At 34.9% G+C, this 23567-nt stretch overlaps 2 protein-coding genes across 2 annotated transcripts; both read left to right on the plus strand.

The window, feature by feature from the left end:
• The first annotated feature begins 14703 nt into the window (after window positions 1-14703).
• Window positions 14704-16271, plus strand: LOC111014660 (putative germin-like protein 9-2). Its single transcript, XM_022289454.1, has 2 exons — window positions 14704-14854; window positions 15796-16271. Exons 1-2 carry the CDS (start codon window positions 14704-14706, stop codon window positions 16269-16271), a joined length of 627 nt encoding a protein of 208 aa, XP_022145146.1.
• Window positions 16272-20281: 4010 nt separating this feature from the next.
• Window positions 20282-22709, plus strand: LOC111014659 (uncharacterized). The gene is made up of 5 exons (XM_022289452.2): window positions 20282-20955; window positions 21262-21402; window positions 21455-21556; window positions 21671-22077; window positions 22210-22709. Exons 1-5 carry the CDS (start codon window positions 20282-20284, stop codon window positions 22707-22709), a joined length of 1824 nt encoding a protein of 607 aa, XP_022145144.2.
• Window positions 22710-23567: the final 858 nt, after the last annotated feature.

Here is a 23567-nt window from a genome sequence, read left to right on the forward strand (position 1 = left end):
AGACTCAAGATCAAGTGGCGGATATTTTTACGAAGGCGCTGAAGTTTGACTTATTTGTTAAGTTCAGAGAAAAGCTTGGAGTTGCTCAAGTCTAGATTAAGGGAGGATGTTTAAATTAATCTAGGCATATTGTAAATACATGAATTATCAATAAATTACATACATGAATTATAGGATACATAAATCACTAGATACATTGATGAATGTCCATGTATTAGTGAAGGGTCACATGTATTTTTTTTTTTGAAACAGAACAACAAAACAAATTAAATACAATCAGCGGCCAATAAAGCAGACAGCCACGTAGGGCAAAACTGGTTCCACGAAGACGAGAATCCCTCTTCGCACGCTCTCCTTGCTATCCCATGAGCGACTCCATTAGCCTTCCTCGGCAGATGCTTGAATCCTTCAACTGGCAAGGATTCCACCTCTTTCCATATGTCTTCAACAATTAGAGAAACTTCGGTGAGCTCCATGGACGATTTATTGATGATGTTCACTACTTCCAGACAATCTGATTCCACCTCAATTTTGATTCCAGCTATTAGTGTCACATGTATTTGATATTTACTATTAGTGTCTTTTGGTTTATTTTCCTACTAGTATAAATATGTGTAGGATTTGTCATTTGTATCAATCTCAAGGAAAGCAAAGTCACTTTCAAAATAAAAGTTCTTGTTCCTTCAATTTAGTGTGAGTAAGAGAACAACCTTCTTCTCTTGTCTCTTGAATTGTGTTGTGAGAGACTACTTCGTTTCCAACACATTTGACATTTAAATTTTCCGAAAACTAATTTCTATATCCTAGCATGTTACTAAATCTGCCACAGAAGTTCATGCTTATATCAAAGTAGTCAAAATTATTTTTATGTCATCAATGTTAGGATTCCCACCTGAAAAACATAAGAAAAATAATTTGATACATGATTACTCCTTTCATGCCAATTTATTTTGACATAAAATGTATGAATATTCCTATCCTATCAGAACCAACAGAGTATCAAAATATTTTGTTTATGAAAAATAATTTTTAAAAGTAGACATTGAAAAGCTCTTTCTTTTATTATAAATTTCAGACTCATTATATAAATAAGAAAAGCTATATAACTTTACGTGTGAATGGCAGAAAATTGGAGGTTGTGAATGAGATGGCTCCTTGTTTAAAAAATACAGAATTATCTGAAGTTAATAATATACAAACAACACAAAAAAGAATATATATACACACATGCAAACAAAAAAGGTGGCCTTACAGTAATAGCTAGTGTAGGACAACTTTGTTTTTCCTTTTCAGAATATCAGGTACAGGAACTTATCAGAATATCAGATCCATCCCTTCGCATCATCGTACTCTCGTATCTCCAAGTATTTTTAGGTATAATATTACCGATTTTAGGCCTAACCCTCACTTTAGTTTTGGTTTCATTCAAAAATATTTCATAGCACATAATCGTCCTTGTATATATATATATATATGATCTTCCCCTTAGTCTGTTTAGGATTTTGATTGCATTCCAATACAAACAACAAACTAAATTGTCGGGATCCCTAAGGTTATTTGTGTTTGGTGTGGAGACTAAACAAAAGAAAAGAAATTGAGAGATATAAAGATATATTAACATAGAATGATCCATATATTGGTTTAAATTGGCATGTGTACTCAGCCTTATTATTTATTTGGGAAAATACTTGTTCCTTACCCTAATAAGAAGGAATTTTATCCACACCACCATTTAATATTGACAACTCATCATTTTTTAAAAACATTTTTTGTTTTTGCATTTCTCTCTCTTAGTTGTCAAATATTTAACGGTGGTGTGAACCTTACTAATAAGGAGCCAAGTATTTTCCTTTTATCTTGCGGCATCAACTTAAACCTTAGTTGAAAATCTGCGCTACTTACATGGCGGCTGCCACCACAGTCACAGTCGACCTCCAGCAGCTTCCTCCTTCTCCACCGGCGGACTTCTCCCACTTCGACAACCCTTTTCAGGAGGTGCTGCCGGAGATACCTCCGACGACGTCGAGGAACACATGTGGGTACCCAAACTTCAAATCAATTGACCTATTCTTCCTTCTTTCTTTTTCTTTTCAGTTATATTCAAAAGATTCTTATGGTTTCCATGGCCATTTTGAAATGTTTTAGTATTCTACATCCCGGCATAACAAGTACAGGAATCTCCACTGAACAAATAATTACTGTTCTGAATCTCTTATCCTTTAAAGTTTTTCCTTCTTAGTTTTGTTTGGGTTGCAGGTTATTTCTATTGGGAGAGGAGATGTATGATTCTTCTTCTTCTTCATCTTGCCTATATTGCAATTGGGCCAAAACTCCCATGGAAGAGCAGCTTTCTCCTCTTCTGTCGTTGGATGATTGGGATGTTGATGGGTTTTATAATGAGACCATGCCGTTGCCGTCGTCGGCGCCAGCGCCGGAGGTTAGAGAAGAAATGGAGCTCGTCAACTGCGACAATAATCCTTCTCCAATGGTGTTGCTGGAGTTATCCTCCGACGACGCGGCGGAGACAACAATAACGAGCGTCCTTCTTTCCGCCGTCAACTCGGCGGTGAATTTGCCGGATAGACCTGGAGCTGAAGAAGCTGGCAGTGGCAATTTACCTGTCAGGCGTTGGACCAAGGACGAACACATGTAAGTATTGCGCTCTCGATCTCTTTTTCCCAAACAATATATATATAGGAATCTCTAGATGTGCATGAATTTCCACTTCTGATCCTTTAAAGTTTCTCCATCATAGTTCTGTTTGGGTTGCAGGTTATTTTTATTGGGGGAGGAGAAGTATGGGAAAGGAAACTGGAAAGAAATTTCCACAAAAATGGCGGTCACAAAAACATCTACCCAGGTGACCAGCCATGCCCAAAAGTACCACAAGTACAACCAAAACCCTAATTCAAAACAGCGAAATGGGAAGAGCTGCATATCCAAGTCTAGTATTTTCGGCATCACGGCCGTAGATCCCCACTCTATGGCGTGCCTACTTCGCCGTCGTGTTGCACCGGCCGCCATTCAACCACCGTTGACGCTACCGCAGATTCAACAATTTACCATTACCAATTACTTTCCTTGCGTTTGATCATCAATATTAGAATTAGCTTAGGATATGTTGGGGATGTTCTTAAGCTATTTAAGAGATCACAAGTGTCTAATTGATTTCTCTTCCAAATTTCTACAAATTTGGTAGAGGTTTCAACTTTTGATCTCTTAAATGGTTTAATTTCTCTTTTAAAAAGGAGAAACCTTGGACCATTTATTCATTCACCGCCCTTTTTCAATGGCTCTCCGGGATCGTTTGCTGGGTGTTTTCAACCTCTTTCTGCCCACCCACGGTTCTGTTGACGGATGCATAACCGAGGTCTTATCCCCTCCAATAAACAGTGTTGTCGAAACCATCTTCTGGTGCAACGCTGCTGTGGGTTCGTTATTGTGGTCCATTTTGTTGGGATTATGGAGCCAAAACAGGAAAAACACATGTCCTCTGAAGAAAATGATTTTTCAACACTATTACAAATTTCAGTAGGATGTTGTTGTCTTACAAGGATTACAATATTGTTTTCATATAATAATTAATATATTTGATCTCTTATAAATAGAGCCCTTATGTTAAGGTTTCATTTGTACAGAATCCAAATAAAAGAGACTTGAGTGGTTGTGGGCAGTGTTGAAAAGAATTCTGTATTTAGTGAGTTTAGTGAGTGTTTTTCATTCATGTACCTAAGTATAGTGTGTTATAATACTTAGAAGCTAGTGAGACATCTAGGGGATATTTTTGGGGAGAGTTTTGTATTTTAATCCTTAAACAATTATTAGTGAATTACCCACATCTGAGTGGAAGACTGAACGTAGCCGTTAGTGGTGAACCAGTATAATTTGCTGTGTCGTTATTCTTGTACTTTTACAGTTTTCTTCCTACTTTCATATATTTTGGTTGTGTTTGGATATTTCTGTGGAAGGGGAAATTATTCAGGGTCTTCAATTTCCCAACACATTTGACTAGAGAGAAACAATACTTTTCGCTGATTCCTCCAAGACCGTATTCTCAACTTTGGGAAGATGCAAACATTCCAGCTTCTAATTCTTGGTCCACAAAATCTAATCTCTTTTGTAACTATGATATCTCTCCATTGGAGTGCTTTTTTTTAGCCTCCTCTCTTGTTTCTCTGTATGATTCTTCACATGCCCTTTTGAATGAAATAGTGCGATATCTTAAAAAAAAAAAAATTCTCCTACAATTCACTAAGTAGTATACAATTTACTAAGTAGTATGTTATGTAAGCTTTATCATTAGCTAATTTTGATATTCATTGACAACAAAAAAATATGTATAAATATTGTGTTTTTGAATTATATCAATACGATGCACGTACTAGTTTTTTTAGTAATGTCTAGTGTGTTAAGGATCTCACAATGAAAAGATAAATTACCTAACAAAAATTTAATATAGACATTTACTATTTATCTCATTGTCAGATAATTGGTTTTGAGATGAAACACAAGTATATTAATGGTATTAGAGCCCCAAAAGCTCATGAGCCTCCACCTCCAAATCATTAGGGACCTACCAAGGATTTATAATATATATGGATTATTTATTTCATTATAAATTTATTTTGAGATGAAACCTCATGTATATTGATAAATGAATGTTTGAGCTAGCTTTGCTCACCTTGACACCTTAACTAATCTCACGGAACAACCTCCAAGAAATTAATTCTTAGGTCTTAATGACGGTTGGTTACCTATGAAATTGCTAGAAAAAACGTAGTAGCTAAGTTCTTTGAATTTCCCAAGATACAATAATGGCAAGATAACACTAACTTTCAACTTCGAACTAATTAACCGAGCATTATCATAATGGAACCTAAACTAGCCCATAATCAAGGGAGGGTTGGGAAAAGATTAACAAGGTACCGGTGTGTTTTCCAAATATGATGGTGGTGGTTGAGCCGCGAGTTGCTCCGGCGAAGCAAAATTAGAGAGAAAAGAGATAAAGTAAACACACACTGAGAGAGGTGTTATTTAATTTTTCACATTGTGTGAAAAGCCCAACTTTAAGGCCCACATGGGCCATGAATATTTTAAGGTTTATATATATATATTTATATATATTTTTGTTAAGGTGCAGCCGGTCAACTACGATTGAGGAGAGAGAAGGAAAGTCTATGCACGCAGATCAAAGAGGAAAACAGAAAAGAAAAAAAAGAAAAAAAATTCATTCAGTACAGTGACGTTTTTTGCATGATCGGAGGTCAATCCGTGGTCTGATCGAGGTGAAATTTTGATAGCGTGTTTGTAATATGAGGGTTTTCAATCTGGATGATGGAGATTTCTTTTGGAGATGCCTACAGTCAGATACAGTGGGTAGTTGAGATTTATTGTCTCGAAATATTATTATTGTATGCCTCTAGTTGTTGCTAGGGAGAACTTGGTCGGTCCGTGGTTTTTTACTCCTCACATTGACGTGGTTTTTCCACGTTAAAAGTGCTTGTGTCCTGTGCTTGTTTGGATTATTATTTTTACTTGCTATTTCCTACTAGGTTCACACAAGAGGGAATAATTGGTTCATAAATTTAAGTGTTCATCCCAAAAAAGTGGTATCAGAGCGAGGTTAAACATTAATTAGGCCTTGTGTTGAACAATGGAAACTAGTACAAGTAGAATGCTGACCTTGAATGGCTCAAATTATGAATTTTGGAAAAGGAAGATGGAAGATGTTTTATATGTGAATGATTTTTATCTTCTTGTTTTTTCACTTGAGAAGCTTGAAGATAAAACTGATTTAGAATGGGAAATGTCATAGAAAAGTTTGTGGCTTTATTAGACATTGGGTAGAAGAAAATATTCTAAATCATATTGGAGAAGAAACACATGCACGGACTATGTGGAACACGCTTGAATCGTTATATACCCCGAAAACTGGCAATAATAAATTGTTTCTGATAAATCAAATGATGGCTTTGAAGTATCAAGATGGAACACCTATGTCAGATCACTTGAATACATTCCAGGGTATCATAAATCAGCTTGCTGGAATGAAAATCAAGTTTGAAGATGAGATACAAGGGTTATGGCTTCTTGGTACATTGTCGGACTCATGTGAGACTTTCAGAACTTCGTTATCGAACTCAACCCCAAATGGAGTAATAAGTATGGACATGGTGAAAAGTAGTGTTTTAAATGAAGAGATGAGAAGAAAATCACAGGGCTCTTCATCACAGTTAGAGGTTCTTGTTATTGAAAAAAGGGGGAGGAGTAAGAGTAAAGGTACGAAGGGTAGAGACAAAAGCAAAAGTAAGAGTGGCCGGTTATCCAATGTTGAGTGTTATTATTGTGGCATGAAAGGGCATATAAAGAAGTATTGTCAACAATTGAAGAGAGAAAATAAAAATGATAAAGGTAAGGAAAAGAAAAATGATGATGATAATGACGCAGATAGAGTTGCTGCAGCTACTGAGAATTTCCTTATCTTATTTGATGGTGATGTTATTAATTTAGCTACACAGTAGAGCAATTGGGTGATTGATAGTGGCGCGTCAATTCATGCTACATTCAGGAGGGACTTCTTTGCATCATACACATCTGGTGATTTCGGCTGTGGTAGGATGGGTAATGATGGATCAGCAAAAGCCATTGGTATTAGTGATGTGTACTTGGAGACCAAGAATGGTACTACGCTGGTTTTAAAGAATGTGAAACATATCCCTGATATTCACTTGAATTTAATTTCCACAGGTAAGCTTGATGACGAATGTTTTTGCAATACCTTCTACAATGGCAAATGGAAGCTTACTAGAGGTTCAATGATTGTAGCTAAGAGAGAGAAGTGTTCCTCACTATATTTGATGCAGACAATGGTTATTAATTCTGCAATAAATACAGTAGATGATGAAAAGAGTGTTGAATTAGACATAAGAGACTCAGTCACATTAGTGAGAAGGGATTGATGATTTTAGCCAAGAAAAATCATCTTTCTGGTATAAAGAATGCACCTCTGAAGAGATGTGTTCATTGCTTAGCTGGGAAACAAACTAGAGTTTCCTTTAAGGCGTCTCAACACTCGAGGAAGCCAAATATACTTGACTTAATATATTCTGATGTATGCGGTCCTATGAAAACAAAAACATTTGGAGGTTCCTCATATTTTGTAACATTTATAGACGATCATTCGAGGAAAACTTGGGTCTATATGTTGAAGACTAAAGATCAAGTGTTGCAAGTGTTTAAACAGTTTTATGTCCTTGTTGAAAGAGAAACTGGTAAGAAATTGAAGTGTATCAGGACCGATAATGAAGGTGAGTATTGTGGACCTTTTGATGAATATTGCAAAAGTCATGGTATTCGACACCAAAAGACAACTCCAAAGACTCCTCAGTTGAATGGGCTAGCTGAGAGAATGAACAGAACACTAGTTGAGCGAGTGACATGTTTGGTTTCACAGTCACAATTGCCAAGATCGTTTTGGAATGAAGCATTAAGCACATTTGTGCATGTTTTGAATCTCACGCCATGTGTTCCTTTGAATTTTGAAGTCCCGGATAGAATTTGGTCAGATAAGGAGATATCCTATAATCACTTACTTGTCTTTGGGTGTAATGCTTTCGTACATATTCCTAAAGATGTGAGATCTAAGCTTGATGCAAAGATAAGACCATGTGTGTTCCTTGGCTATGGCCAAGATGAGTTCGGTTATAAACTATATGATCCAGTACAGAAGAAGCTCATAAGAAATCGAGATGTTGTATTTGTTGAAGACCAAACCATAGAAGATATTGAGAAAACAGATAAAACAGAGTTTCAGCAAAGTGATGATTTGATTGACTTGGATTCAGTTCCTTTGACACAACCTTCTACACAAATTGAGAATGAGGTTCAAAATGATAAGTGTTATGGTACAGTAGAGAGTCCAGAACAGGCTGAGGTAGATGAGGTTCATGAATAGCCGGCAGAAACAGAAGTTCCTGTAGAGGTTTCACTTAGAAGATCTACCAGAAATCGGCATTGTTCCACACGTTATCCAGTTGATGAGTATGTGTTATTGACTGATGGGGGAGAACCTGAGAATTATGAGGAGGCCATGGAAGATGAACACAAAAGAGAGTGGATTGATGCAATGGAAGATGAAGTGAAATCATTGCATAAAAACCACACTTTTGACCTTGTCAAGTTGCCTAAAGGAAAAACCGCACTGAAAAATAAGTGGGTTTATCGAGTGAAACAAGAAGAACACACCTCACGACCGCGTTACAAAGCGAGACTAGTTGGCAAAGGGTTCAGTCAGAAAAAAGGTGTTGACTTTGATGAAATTTTTGCTCCTGTTGTGAAGATGTCTTCTATACGTGTAGTTATGGGTTTAGCAGCGAGCCTTGACTTGGAGGTTGAGCAGATGGACGTCAAGACTGCATTTTTGCATGGTGATTTAGATAAAGAGATTTATATGGAACAACCAGAGGGATTTGAGAAGAAGACAAGGAGAATCTTGTGTGTAAGTTGAATAAAAGTCTTTATGGGTTGAAACAGGCACCGAGGCAGTGGTACAAGAAGTTTGAGTCAGTTATGGGGGAGCAAACAAGGCTTCAAGAAGACTACTTTTGATCATTGCGTATTTGTGCAGAAGTTTTCTGATAATGACTTTATTATACTGTTGCTTTTTGTTGATGGCATTTTGATTGTTGGCAGAAATATTTCAAGAATTGACACGTTGAAGAAACAGAGCATCCAAGAAATTGTATATGTCTCAGGAGCATTACATAGAGAAGCTGCTTGAAAAATTCAACATGGGCAAGGCTAAAACAGTAAGTTTTCTTCTATCCAATCATTTTAAACTGAGTAGCAAGCAGAATCCTTCTACAGATAAAGAGAAGGAAGAGATGAGCAGAGTTCCATATGCTTCAGCAATTGGAAGTTCGATGTACGCCATGGTACGTACTAGACCGGATATTGCCTATGTTGTTGGTGTTGTTAGTCATTTTATGTCCAATCTGAGAAAACAGCATTGGGAGGCAGTAAAATGGATCATGAGATATTTGCGGGGTACTTCCAGTTTGAAGCTCATTTTTGGAAGTGGAAAGCTAGTGCTTGCCGGTTACACTGATTCAAATGTGGCAGGAGATTTAGATAACCGAAAGTCTACTTCCGGATATTTGATGACATTTGCAGGTGATGCAGTGTCATGGCAGTCAAGACTACAGAAGCGTGTTGCACTTTCTACGACTGAGACAGAATATATTGCAGTAGCAGAGGCGTGCAAGGAGATGTTGTGGATGAAGCGATTTATACAGGAGCTCGACTTCAAGCAACAACAGTATGTGATATTCTGTGATAATCAAAGTGCTATTCATCTTGGTAAGAATTCACCATTTCATTCGAGAACGAAACATATTGATGTGAGGTATCACTGGATGAGAGATGATCTCAATGATGGACTGTTTGAACTTGAGAAGATACATACTGATCATAATGGATTCGATATGTTGACAAAGAATCTACCAAAAGAAAAACTTGAGTTTTGTCGTTCCGTTGCTGGGATGTCAATTTCTTTCCCACAATGAAAAATGAGAGATTTGTTGGGTAGTTTTCACATTGTGTGAAAAGCCCAACTTTAAGGCCCACATGGGCCATTAATGTTTTAGGGTTTATATATATATATATATATATTGTTAAGGTGCAGTCGGTAAACTTGAGGGAGAGAGAGGGAAAATCTATGCACGTAGATCGATGAGGGAAAACAGAAAAGAAAAAAGGAAAAGAAATTCATTTCGTACAGTGACGTTTTTTGCACGATCGGAGATCGATCTGTGGTCCGATCGAGGTGAAATTTTGACAGCGTGTTCGTAACACGAGGGTCTTAAATCTGGACGGTGGAGATTTCTTTTGGAGCTGCCTACAATCAGATACAGTGGGTAGTTGGTGCCACTTTCTAAGTGAGATCTTTATAATTTTCTTCCACAGTTTATTCCCTTTGTTTGCCAAGATTTATTGTCTCGAGATATTATTATTGTATGCCTCTAGTTGTTGCTAGGGAGAACTTGGTGTACCCATTATTGATTATAGTGGATATTTTGACTTCGGTCCGTGGTTTTTGACTCCTCACATTGAGGGAGTTTTTCCACGTTAAAATTGTTTGTGTCCTGTGCTTGTTTGAATTATTGTTCTTACTTGCTATTTCCTACTAGGTTCACACAAGAGGTGATAATTGATTAAAAAATTTAAGTGTTTATCCCAACAAGAGGGAGAAGAGAATAAAATATATATGTCAATGCTACATCTCTTTCCATGAACAATATTATATTTTTAATATTACACCTAGTTTCACCTTTAAACTATTGGTGGTTGTTGCAATTAAATTGCAATGACACTCTCCTACAAAAATTACATCCCTAACTAATTTGAGAACACATAGAGCTACGCTCACGCCTCAATCTTAACTTATTTAATTGTCAAAATTATGACATAGTTATCATTGTTAGGTTAAGTTTGGGCCAACACCTTCTATGATCTCTAACCTGACTTATCTCTATCCCATGGACAACGGTACCTCAATTATCTCTATAATAGTATGATATTATTCGCTTTTGACGTAACCCTCACAACTTTGGTTTTAGTTTCACTCAAAAGGTCTAGTCTAATAGATAGGGGTGTTCAAAAAACCCAGTGACTCGAGCAACCCGATCAACCCAGCTCAAACCATAGGGGTTGGGTTGGATTGAATTTCTTTAAAACCAAAAATTTGGTTTGGTTCACGGATTGGAAGATTTTTTCGGTTCAACCCGAACCAAACCACCATTAAGTTAAAATATATATATATATATATATATATATATATATATTAATAATTAGGGTTTCTTTTTTTTTATTAGCCGCCTCCTCCGTTTCTCTTCTTCTTTCCCTCATCTCTCACCCATCTTCTTCCCCTCTCTCGTTCTCACTCCCTCCCTCGTCTCGCTTCCATCATCTCCACTCATCTTCTTCCTTTCTCTCCCTCGCCACTTTAGACTCCAGTCATTGTTCTGATCGAAGAGGTTCAAGCCAAGCGAGAAAGTCGTCATACACGACGCAATCGACATGGGGTTGGAAGTTGCCTTAGGGTTTAGGATCTAAATTGGCAGAGGGAATCAAGGTAGATCTGATAGTTTCTCCACGTCGTGGCCATTGGAGATGGCATCGTTAGGTCGTCTTCTCTCACTTCCTCCTCTCTGGTCTCCCATCTCTGCACGAAATTTCTTAGCAACCCAAGAACCCAACCTAACCCGACCCAAAAATATAAAGGCTGGGTTGGGTTGCGGATTATGTTCTAGTCTTTCGGGTAACAAATTTGATCAACCTGAATTTTCGAGTTGGTCCCTAAAACCTCTCTAACTCGACTCAACCCAACCTCTGAATACCTCCACTAAAAGAAATAATTGTCATCTCTTATATATCATGGATTATTCTTTTGACAATGTGAGACTTTGTTTTATTCCCCTTACAAACCCAACATTACTCAAGGTTATGGGCATTTTAGACCGACTACAATACTAGGACAATAATAAAGTCGTGAGCGATAGCATTTTATATTCTTCCGAATTTTGAAAATTCTATTTCGAGAAAATTGAAATTCCACATCTATAATCTATCTATAATATATCTAAATGGGGCTATGGAGGAGAATCTTTGTCTCCCCATTTTGCCCCTAACTTTTGAATATATACCTATTTTGCCCCTCAAATTTCTACAAGAGACATGACTGTTCGAGTTAAAGTGTCTGTTGAGATAACAAATCCAAAAAGTTGTGACCATTCGATGAAACAAAGAGTTTAATCCAAAAGAGTTGTAACTGTTTGAGTGAAAATGTGTGTTTGAGAGAAGTTAATACAATGGAAATTACAACTATTTGATGAAGTGATGCATCTATCCACCTACAGGTGTCATAGCAAATAATCTATAAAATGAAAGATTATGTCTTTTTCTTTTATGACCTAAAACTCATTTCCAAAATATTAATGAAGATTTTTCTTAACTTCGTGAGTGAAAACTGAACCATGTCAAAAGAATATTTGAGATTCCAGAAACATATTTAATCGATTAAGAGGTAGAGTAACAAAATCATGTATTCGTATTATCTTCGACTTTTATTTCTTTTAGATTATTTTAATATTTTTATGTGGATTATTTTTAAGTTATATATTCGTGATACCTTCGTGTTTTAATATTTAGTTAATGTTATTTTCAAGTTTGATTTAATATTTAGTTAAGGTTCTTTTCACGTTTTAAAATATATTCATGTTATATTTTAGTATTAGTTTTCTTATTTATCTTAATATGACTTTTTGATTGTTGTTGTTCTTATTTTATTTTTCTTGGTCATGTGATTCTTTTTTCTACATTTTTTCAATGATTTCATGGCATACATACTATCCAGTTTCTCTCTCAAATTTCAATTTCTTAATTTTGATTCATTCTTCCTTATTACATAAAATACAAAAGTTAAAAGGAGTAAATAATTTAAGAAAACACACAAAAAGATTATTGTTGTTTCCTTAAAAAAAATTTGATAACGAATAATATATTTTACTTGAAACGAAATATTAATACCATTTAAAAGTTCCGTTGAGTTGTTATTCTATATGTTAGATTGGTAGAAATATTATATTAAATATATTTTATTTGAAACAAAATATTAGTGCATTTAAAAATTTTGTTGAGTTGTTATTCTATATGTTAAATGGTTAGAAATATTACATTAAAATGTTTATAACCACGTGCCTTGGACGTGATATTAACTAGTTCCTTGAAATTACTTCAAAATTAGTGAAGATAGTAGGTTATATTTTGTATCGTTGGTTTCGATTATTTTCCTAGTGTTTCTTTTAAGAGACAAACTACCTAGTGATCATAGGGAGTATGTGATTTCTCCAAATATATGCAAATAATTTGCCCATAACTAAACCAACTTATAAAAGTCTCACAACTTGCCAACGACTATATTTAGGAAGCAAACTATATGTCACGTTAAAATAGTTGAGGATTGAAAGACTTTTCAAGGTGTTATAATATCACAAGTCTACAAAATGATTAATCATATAATAAATATATTATATTTTACTATATTAAATTTAATTCCATCTAACGGAAAAAGTAAATATACATTAATTATAAATATAAATTCCAATTAGTGAATAATTATACAATTTTACATTTTACCAAATTGCTTGGAGGAGAATTAACCTCACTTTATTTTTGGAACAAACTCCCAACTATAACAAATTAATTTGTTAAAGTTTGTATTGTCACAATTCTTAATATAATAATATATTAAACAATAAAATTCACCAATTCAAGATTTATTGTAGTGGAATAAGAAAATGAAGATGTCCTTCCTGGTGTTCTTAATTTCTAATTCTCATTTAATCGTTAGGAAGCTCCATTATGGTTAAATGACAAATGATGCAACAAGACCGCCTATGGCAGATTGTAACACTTGGAAGTTTGTTGTTAGCCTCTGCCTCTTTTATTATCTGCAGCAAGTCAAGCAGCCAATGCTGGAGAAACGTAAAGAGCACCAGTAATAGCAACATAATTATTAATTAAAATGCACACAATGAAACAACTCAAAGAAATAGTTTCTAAATGGTTTAGTATTTCACATTAAAATGAGGGAAATTAACACGAGAAAATCACACACAACACACTATAAATTTTCAAATATTTTATAGTCAGAGATTCTCGTCAACATCTTCTCTATTATTTGTTGGAAAATATTTTTAAGAAAATGGAATTTCTAAAATAATAAATACAAACATTTAATTTAATTACATAAGGGACAAGAAAATCTTGTGAATTTTGGATTGAGGAACGTTCCGTAAAAGTTGTCCATAGAGAAATGTGTCACACTGTACTGAGTTATTTGACACTCCACTTCGAAGATATAACAATTCTTCAAGAGACCTTGTGTAGCAGCTAAGTTCTCTTATGAATCGCTAATTGCTGGCCTATGGTTAAAATCATAATAATAAAAAGCAAATTCTTGGTATTTTACGGAAACAACTTTTGGAAAACTATGCTTGAACACACTCAAAAGCATTCTCCCTTAGATCGTAAGATGCTACCTCAAAGCTAGAAGCATCCCCTAATATCAGGGAGTCTAAGTTTAACAAACTAGAGTCACTCAGCTCTTATTTATTAAGAAGAGTTGACCGAACAGGTTAACAGAGTAAATAACATAACAAGATAAAAATAATAAATATAATCTTTAAAATTTCCAATATTTATACTTTTTTTTTTGCTCTTTGAGTTGAACAACAAGAGATTAGAATTCAAACCTCTAATCTTTTAGTCATGAATATGTACTTTAACCAATTATATTATATGTTCACATTTTACCATTCTCTTTACAACGGGTCGGTATTAGGTTCCAACGTTCGCCCCTCTTTTATTTGTGTGAAATAATATGTTAAAAATAAAAAATATATTTAAACCTAGCTAATTATTATCTCGAATACGAATAAGGAATATATGGATGGTTTTTGATGACCATGCCTTGTATCCAACTCCAATATTATTGGACCTGTGGAAATCAAAATATATATCAAACTTAGCCTTGTAATTGTCAGCCATAGCCGGCGCGGCGCTGAAGAGAGAGAGAAAGGGACCTATAAATCTCTGAAGAAGAGCAAGAGCAAGAGCCAAGAGTTGTTTGAAGAATAAGGAAAAATGGGCCGCAGAAGTTTCCTGAAAATGGTAGCATTTGTTTCGTTTCTATTGACAGTTTTTGGAAGTGACCCAGATATCATTTCAGACTTCATTTTCTTACCAGCCCTAAATGGTACCACCAATGTTACTGCCGACTTCTTCGCATTTAAAGGTGCATTATTCCTCCAATTTAATTTTTACCGGTACTTAGATTATGGAAATTTTATCTTTTTCTTTTTTTAGTACAAACATGTAAAGTAGAAGATCAAACTTACAACCTCTTGGACAGAGATATATGTTAATTACCACGCTTTGTCAATTATGGAAAAGTTACCGGTGCCTTAACCGTAAAACTAATACTCATAATCAGGACATCTTTTATTCATTTTCTTGTGATCAATCATGTCTATACTAGCAAAGGAGTCAAGGTCAGATGTGTCGAGTCAAAAGTATATACCATTACGAGAGATTAACACATATATAGGTAAAATAATTAAGAACTTGTTTGATAATGTTATTGTTACCGTTTATTGTTTTTTGTTTTTTGTTTCTTAAATTGAGAAGAATAAACATTTGGTAACTATTAATGTCATTTTTCATTTCTCTTGTTTAAGAAACGTTTCTAAAATTGTTTTGGAAATTTAAGAGCGTTAATTATTCCTCCCATTTTTTTTTAGGAAATCCCATTTAATTTTTAGCTATACGAACTCTTGTATTATCATTTTCTTCCTATTCAATATTAATTTCTACTTGTTAGTTTACTTTATGTAAATTTTCAAACCCACAAGTATATGGAGTATTAGATATATGATTAAATTTACCATAATTCATCGACTTGATGATTTAATTATGTTAAGATTAACCATCAAACTAAGATCATTCATTTACGAGATCATGTCTACGTTAACAAACCGGTCAAGCTCTACGTCTCAGCCAGTTCAAAAATACATATCAAAATTTACCATTAAATCTTTGACAAATAGATAGAAGAAGGAAAGAGAAAAAGAAAAAAAGAGGGGTAAAAAAGTTTAGGAACTAATTTGAAATTTGGAGAATTAAAATAAAATAATCTCACACGGCAATTTATAATGCTATTTTGTTGAAACAATGAAGGGCTGCGTGAAGTGTTCCAAAGCGAGGAGCCACAAAAATTCAAGGCCACGAAGGTGACAGTGGCGGAGTTTCCGGCGCTGCTAGGGCAGAGCGTGTCGGCGGCGGTGCTGGAATATCCGGCCGGCAGCGTGAATCCGCCGCACACCCACCCGCGCTCGGCGGAGCTTCTGTTCGTTTTACAAGGCAGCCTCACCGTGGGCTTCGTGGACACCAAGAATCAGCTCTTCTCTCAATCCCTCCAAGTCGGCGACCTCTTCGTCTTCCCCAAGGGATTGGTCCACTTTCAGTTCAATTCCGACTCCTCCGCCGTCGCCGCCACCGCTGTCTCCGCCTTCGCCAGCGCCAACCCCGGCACCGTCTCCCTCCCGGCCACGGTGTTCGCCGATGGAATTGACGACAATGTCCTCGCCAAGTCCTTCAACACTGACGTCGCTACTATTCAGAAAATCAAGGCCGGTATTGCTGCACCTCATTAGTTAAGTTAATAAATAAAGCCTGCCTCCATCCGAATAATATACTTTTTAAGTCTTTTTATTTTTTTCTCCTTTCTCTCGTTTTATAAAATAATTTGGCTTTTTGCTATGTGTGTGGATTTGGGATATGTATAATTAAGGATCTAAGGTGGAGCTTATTTTGATCCTTTAACATGTCCCCAGTTATTTTGTTCATCGATCTGAGCATTTTGAACTCTATACCATATTAATATTCAGGGGTTCCAATTCAAAACCAATTGGTAATAAAACAGTAGTAGCCCACTTATATTATAGATTTTTGTTAGTTCTGCTATCTTTTAAATGTGAGACCCTTAACAAGAATTTAATGAATAAGTCTTTTAACGACTCTAAAGGACTTCTAAATCTTTCAACCTTAAAACTCCTTTAGCATCTCAGTTCTAACTCTAAACTACATTTCCAGAACATAAGATTTAAACTTTATTATCAATCAATCTATGGCTAGTAGGTTAAAAACATTAACCCAAATAGACATAATCATTCAATCAAAAAGAATTAAACAAATCCATAAAATTCAATAGCTACATCAATCCCTAAATCAGAGGAACGTAGTTCCTCATATTCAATGTAAAGTAATAAAATCTAAAAAAAAGTTTCATAACAAAAGAAGAAAAATGTAAGAAAAAAAAAAAAGTTCCATAATTTTAATATTCATGTGTGGATTGATTGTCCCTGAGCCAATTTCCCACATTCCAAGCCTTGAAATCTATTATTTAAGTTGTTTGATGTTCATGTTCTCTTTATTTTTTAGTTATCTCATACTCTATACCAAAAGTGAGTAAAAGATCATCTCTTACAACGGCTGAAAAACCTAATTTAATTTTATAAAGAAATTTTCTACATATAAAAATAAGCAAAAAAACATCTATGGGGCGCTGCGAGTGAAAAAACTAGCTTCTCCTATTTTGTGTTACAAGCGCCATGGTGCATTTTCTAGCATCTTGTTACTGTTATCTCTGGTATTTAGACTCCTATAAGTGCGTTGTAATGCCTTCCTTACTTGTCCACACTATCATTTTCCTCCAATTTTTTCTTGATGTCCTGCAAAATATATCTTAGGTGCATAAAAGTTTGTCATAAATAAATGAAAACTAACAAATAAATAATTTCTATTAGGATATTAGTTACTTTGTAAATATAGGTTGGTTAAATAGTTAGTTTGTACCAGTTGCTATCTTGTATCTTTACCAACTATATATATGGCTTATTATGAAATCAATAATAAGAGAAGCCAGTTTATTTAATTACGTCTCTTGATCTAATGATTTCAATATAAATCTCATAAAATGTAACTCACATAGTGCGCTATGAATCAATTGCAATGATATAATTGAAAATTGAAAAGTATTAAATCGTAGACAAAACTAAGAGAGGGTAAAAAATATATATTAGCAAAAGCATAAGTTTAATGAAAGGGAGAATTTTGCTGTCTTGAATTAGGGTTAGGGTTTTGGTGATAGTCATAGTAATTTTGGGCATGGCTTGCCACCTGTGTGGATGTTTTGTGACCACCAATTTTGTCTCAATATCTTTCCAATCTCCTTTTCCATGCATCTCAATTACAATCACAAATAACCTACTAATCCAAACAAAAGTATCTAAGAACACAATTTTGGTATGCAAACTCCGAATGTGTTTGTTGTTTTCATATTAACTTAATCAAAACAAAAGTTTATTTTTAATTATATTGAATCATTGTTTTCGAATTCGGTAAAATCAGTGTTCAAAATGTCGATGTCGATGAAAAGTTGAGGTCCCGATTTTACGGACATGTCGATGTCGATGGATATTTCGGGAAAAATAATGGACATTATGGAAATTGATGGAAATTTTTTGAATTAGCAAATAAAACTTGAATTGTAGCTTAATTAGTCTATAATTGATCACCTTTAACCATTAAATGTAAGAATATGACCATTTTACTTATGAAAATGTCGATGTCGCTGGAAATATCGAAAAAAGATTTTTTTTCTTTAATGAAGATTGATGGAAATTATTTGAATATGTAAAGTAAACTTTAATTGTAAAGTTTTGACTACTTCTTTAGTGTTTTTCATAATAGGATTTATTTGAAAATGAGATAATTATCGACTTGGTTTCCAAACACATTTCTAAATTCTAATTAACTCGTACCTGTTTACTTTCTACCTACTTCTCTTTTCAAATTTGAATTTACCTATTTTTCAAACACATTTTCAAATCAATTATCAATTCAACTTTACAATCAAATTTACACAATTTTCAAACACCTCAACCTCGTGATTGTTTCATTTTTCCAAATTATCTACCAATAAGATCCACATGTGCTTCATATTCTACTCATTTGAACAACTACCTTCAAAACTTTTAGTCTAGGATGACCGGGGAGAACTATTGTAATTTATATCAAAGTTATCAAGATAGTGCACTAGATCTTCCGAGATCATTTTTTGGTATTAATTAAGTTACATATTCTACTTCATGTTTCACGACTATTTGTATATAATAATATTTTATTTTTTAAAAATTCTAAGATTATTTCAATCTTTATATATGTCAATATTTCACGTATATTGTTCAATTGTATAAGTAAGGACCAGATTGGATTAGAAATTATCAATAAAGCAAATTCCAAATCTTTATTAGTTATACTTTATACAGTATTAAAGTTCGAATGTTTCATTGAACAGGCTAAGATTACAATCATCAAGGTTGTGAGAAATTATAGACTGTAGCGGCATAGTAAGAAGATAATGAAAATAAAATAACCTTAAAGAAGAAGAGGAAAAAAACATGTTGACATTTGAGTCGACATATTGACATTTTGTCGACATTTCGACATGTCGACAACATGGAGGAAAATCTACTTTTCCCCCCTATGTCGATGTCGACATGCTCTCGACATGTCTCTCGACATTTTGAACCCGGGACAAAATACACTTTTGGTACCTGAGTTTGAAATTAGGTTTCTATTTGATCCTTAAGTTTCAAAAATCTACAGTTTAGTCCTCGACCTTTAGAAAATAATTTTAAAAGGTCCTTAAAGTCATATTTCCGTTAGTATCGATACTAACAGAATATTTAAATGGACATTTGAGGTATTAGGTGGCGTTTGGTTATATTATTTGAAATGACATGGCAGTTCTGCTTATTTTAAAAAATGAAAAAAAAAAATCTGGGTCCTAATCGATTATACTCCATATTCCACAGCACCTTCTTCCTCCTATTCTTTAATGAAGCTCGACGCCGACCGTCGTGTTCGTCCTTGTGGCCATTGTCGTCGTTGCTGCCAACCTCTGACATCCTTCGCCGACCACCAAGAGGGAATGAAGGAGGAAAGGGAGCTCTCCCTGTCTCCCTCATTCCAGATCTGAAACGAAGGAGAGAGGGATAGCTTCCCATTTCCCTTGCATGAACACGCACCAAGTTTTGTATTCACCTTCTTTAATTCTTTTTAAATTTTTTATGGATTTTTCATCCTTTCACTCAAAATTTTGATTTCTTGCAGGAATCTTCCTTTCCCTGTTGAAAAATAGTAATTTGTAATTTTGAAATGTACTAGAAACTTCTAGAGTTATCCACACAAATAGTTATCTATAGATTTATCTAGAAGTTTGTAAATAAAGATGTAAATCAAACACTCTAGAATCATCTAGCTTTTTTTTCTAGGTTCCAAGGAATTCTCGAATTCCTTTGGATAAGAATAAATTAATATGTATCTAGAGAACTCCTTAACTCTCTAGAATTCTCCAAATAGTTCTCTCAAATACCTATAAATAGAGGTGTACTTATCTCTCATTCTATGTAATCAAGAAAAACCAAAACTTAAATTAAGAAAGTGTCAAATCACAATATTAGAAGTTTCTCTCCATACTTGTCTCTCCATTCTAAATAATCCCCTACTTTCTTTCACTACCTCCAACAAATTTGGTATCAGAACCATCCTAAAATTGAACATTACTACTAGTTGTGTTCCAAACTTATTTACCCTTCCAATGAACCAAGTTCTCGTATTTGATGGAGAGCATTATGAATACTGGCAGAGTCAAATGGAGACAATTTTCATTTCTCAAGATCTTTGGGAAATCATTGAAGAAGACAATGAAGATGAAGGCACCAAGGAGATGACACCAGAACAAGAGAAGGAGTTTAAGAAGAACAAAAGGCGAAATGCTTTAGCTCTTCGACTCATTCAGCAAGGTGTTAGTAAGTCCATATTCCCTCGAATTTTTGGTATTAAAAAAGCTAAAGATGCTTGGGAAATTTTGCAAAAAGAATTTCAGGGATCTCAAAAAATTGTCTCCATCAAGTTGCAATCCTTGTGGAGAGATTTTGACAACTTGGCGATGAAGGAAAGCGAAAACATTCGGGAATTCTTTTCTCGAGTTGCCGAAATTATTAACCAAATGAAGAACTATGGAGAGACTATTCCAAAAAAGAGAGTCAATAAAAAAGTTCTTCGAAGCCTTCCTCCAAAATTGAACCATGTTGTTACAACAATTGAAGAGTCAAAAGATTTCTCGAAATTGACAATCCTTGAACTATTAGGATCGCTTCAAGCTCACGAAGAGAGATTGAACAAGTGTCCAACTCAAGCTGTGGAGCAAGCCTTTCATACCAAGCTAAATTTTGCAGAAAATAAGACATTCAAATCTAATCATCAAAAACGGTAGAATCCTGCGCAAAAGAAGGATCGGCAACATGGTCAACGGGACAAGGGAAAATGGCACAGCAAGAAATCCGGTAATACTGACTCTTACTGCATCATTTGCAAAAAGTCAAATCATCAATCTAAAGATTGTTACTTTAGATGCACTAAATGCTGGATTGCAAATCATTCTAATAAAGATTGTTTGTTTCAAAATAAAAAAGATAAAGCAAATTTTACAAAAGAAGATAAAGGGGAGCAATTGTTTTCTTGTACAATTGACCAACATGAATCGCAAAGTATATGGTACGTGGATAGTGGTTGCAGTAATCACATGACAGGAAATAAAGACTTCTTTGTCAAGCTTGATCGCAGTTTCAGCTCTCAAGTAAAACTTGGAAATGGCAAGATGCACAAAGCTGAAGGAAAAGGAGTCATTGTTGTCCACGCCAAGAAAGGAGATACAAGGTATATGTCAGCTGTTCTTTATGTTTCAGGCATAACCCAAAATTCGTTTAAGTGTTGGTCAGCTACTCCAGAAAGGATATGCAGTCAATTTTGATGATGGCAAGTGCATTAGTCTGGACAAGAAAAATGATCAGATAGTAGCAAAGGTTGATATGTCTGTCACCAAAGTCTTACCGCTCATGATGCCGTTGGAAGAAAACTTTTCTCTCAAGAGCGAAAGTCCAGATATTTCCTACCTATGACATTTGAGGTATGGTGATATTTACAGCAAAGGTCTTCTTACACTAAAACAAAAAAATATGGTGATTGGCCTACCCAGAATTGAAGATAATGGAAAGGTATGTGAAGGTTGCATCTATGGGAAAATCCATAGACTTCCTTTCCCTAAAACTTCGTGGAGGGCTAAATCTCCACTAGAGTTGGTGCATGCAGATATATGTGGTCCTACAAGAACTCCAACTCTGACTAACAAAAGATATTTCATTTTATTTGTCGACGATTTTACAAGAATGATGTGGATTTATTTCCTTAATGAAAAATTAGAGGCTTTTGCTACTTTTCTTCAATTTAAAGCTCTTGCAGAAACCAGAAGTGGCAAAAATATCAAAACTTTGATTACAGATAGAGGAGATGAGTTCATCTACAAGCCATTCATGGACTATCGCAAGGAGAATGGCATAATGAGATAATTAACAGTTCGACACAGTCCACAACAAAATGGCGTTGCTGAAAGAAAGAATCGAACCATTGTGGAAATGGCACGGAGCATGTTCAAAGCTTAAGGACTTCCAAATAATTTGTGGGCAGAAGCTGTCAATACAGTTGTCTATATCCTCAATCGGTGTCCTACCAAAGCAGTAGAAGACAAAACTCCTTTTGAAGCATGGAATAAGAGGAAACATATTGTTCATCACTTCAAACTTCTTGGCTGCCCAGCTTATTCTCTAGTTCCTTCCCGGGAAAGAGAAAAGTTCGATAAAAAAGGAGCTAAATACTTATTCATCGGCTATAGTGATGAATCAAAGGGATATCGATTGCTAGATCCAGGGACGAAGAAATTGTTGATATCAAGAGACGTAATATTTGACGAAATGGCCACATGGGATTTTGAGAATAATGGTTCTCAACCTTCCCAACAGTACCAAGATATTCAAGAGCTTGATAGCCAACAAAACTCTCAGAATTTGAGCTCACCAAGAAGTTCTCCTTCAACTCCTTTGAGATCGCCAGTTGAAACTACTTCAAATCAAGAAAGCTCGGAATCTCCCCCAAAAAGAATACGATCTTTACAAGATATTTATGCTTAAAGTGAACATTTTGCAATGTTTGCTTATGAGCCACAAAAATCTTTTGCGATAATATGTCAGCAATTGCAATGACCAAAAATCCAGTCTTTCATGCTCAGTCCAAGCATATTGAGCTATGTCATCACTTTATCAGAGATTTGGTAAACAAAGAAGAAATATTTTTGGAATTCATCAACACCAATGATTAACCCGCATATATGTTCACCAAATCTGCCACGACTAAGAAGTTCGAAAAGTTCAAGAAGTTTTTTAAAATTACAAATTAAGAGGGGGTGTTGAAAAATAGTAATTTGTAATTTTCAAATATGCTAGAAACTTTTAGAGTTATCAACACAAATAGTTATCTATAGATTTATCTAGAAGTTTGTAAATAAATATGTAAATCAAACACTCTAGAATCATCTAGCTTTTTTTCTAGGTTCCAAGGAATTCTAGAGAATTCCTTTGGATAAGAATAAATTAATATGTATCTAGAGAACTCCTTAACTTTCTAAAATTCTCCAAAGTGTTCTCTCAAACACCTATAAATAGAGGTGTTATCTCTCATTCTATGTAATCAAGAAAAACTAAAACTTAAATTAAGAAAGTGTCAAAGCACAATATTAGAAGTTTCTCTCCATACTTGTCTCTCCATTCTAAATAATCCCCTACTTTCTTTCATTGCCTCCAACATGCTCCTTTAATTCATTAGGATGTGGCAAATTCGGATTCAACGACAACTCTCTGTCCTTCAACGAGAGTGATATATTCTGGCGAAATGCTTCACGGCTTAATTTTTTATGCCGCCCGTCAGACTCGATTTGTTCAAAGAAGATGAACCCCACAGGCGAAAATCCCACAGGGCTGTTCGCGGCCAAC

Source organism: Momordica charantia (genome assembly GCF_013281855.1).
Source record: "Momordica charantia cultivar OHB3-1 chromosome 5 unlocalized genomic scaffold, Mcharantia_2.0 BLBB01000005.1, whole genome shotgun sequence".
Taxonomy (NCBI): domain Eukaryota; kingdom Viridiplantae; phylum Streptophyta; class Magnoliopsida; order Cucurbitales; family Cucurbitaceae; genus Momordica; species Momordica charantia.

Bases quoted from the DNA above. Each gene is read 5' to 3' on its own strand.
- LOC111014660 (XM_022289454.1), top strand. From the start codon at position 14,704: ATGGGCCGCAGAAGTTTCCTGAAAATGGTAGCATTTGTTTCGTTTCTA. The intron at 14,855-15,795 runs GTGCATTATTCC...GAAACAATGAAG, and splicing joins CGACTTCTTCGCATTTAAAG to GGCTGCGTGAAGTGTTCCAA.
- LOC111014659 (XM_022289452.2), top strand. From the start codon at position 20,282: ATGAACCAAGTTCTCGTATTTGATGGAGAGCATTATGAATACTGGCAG. The intron at 20,956-21,261 runs GTAGAATCCTGC...TAGTGGTTGCAG, and splicing joins AAATCTAATCATCAAAAACG to TAATCACATGACAGGAAATA. The intron at 21,557-21,670 runs GTCTGTCACCAA...TGATATTTACAG, and splicing joins ATAGTAGCAAAGGTTGATAT to CAAAGGTCTTCTTACACTAA.